At 57.1% G+C, this 310-nt stretch overlaps 1 protein-coding gene across 1 annotated transcript in view; it reads left to right on the top strand.

The window, feature by feature from the left end:
* The window catches only part of LOC103254035 (zinc finger protein ZIC 1), a 7,643-nt gene that overhangs the window by 6,531 nt on the left and 802 nt on the right, over positions 1-310 (top strand). Inside the window, exon 6 of the mRNA XM_008052208.2 lies at positions 101-264. Within this exon, the coding sequence (XP_008050399.2) occupies positions 101-264 (164 nt within the window). The remainder of the gene's footprint in view (positions 1-100; positions 265-310) is intronic.

The following is a 310-nucleotide window of genomic DNA, read 5'->3' as shown; positions in this document are numbered from 1 at the left end:
TTTTTTTTTTTTCCCCCCCCCCCCCACTTGTTTAATGTTTGAAAAGCGGCCGCGGGATTTATCCTAATCTGACCCCTCTCACTCTCTCCTTTCGCACCAGGGGAGAAGCCCTTCAAGTGTGAGTTCGAGGGCTGCGACCGGCGCTTCGCTAACAGCAGCGACCGCAAGAAGCATATGCACGTGCACACAAGCGACAAGCCCTATCTGTGCAAGATGTGCGACAAGTCCTACACGCACCCCAGCTCGCTGCGCAAGCACATGAAGGTAACCGCCGCGTTCTCGCCGCCCGCCTTCGAGACAGGAGCCCTCT

The sequence above is a fragment of the Carlito syrichta genome, unplaced genomic scaffold, assembly GCF_000164805.1.
Source record: "Carlito syrichta isolate Samal-C Ts95f unplaced genomic scaffold, Tarsius_syrichta-2.0.1 Scaffold263577, whole genome shotgun sequence".
NCBI lineage: Eukaryota > Metazoa > Chordata > Mammalia > Primates > Tarsiidae > Carlito > Carlito syrichta.
The sequence above is the reverse complement of the archived record's forward strand: the minus strand, read 5'-3'. Positions and strand labels throughout refer to the sequence as shown.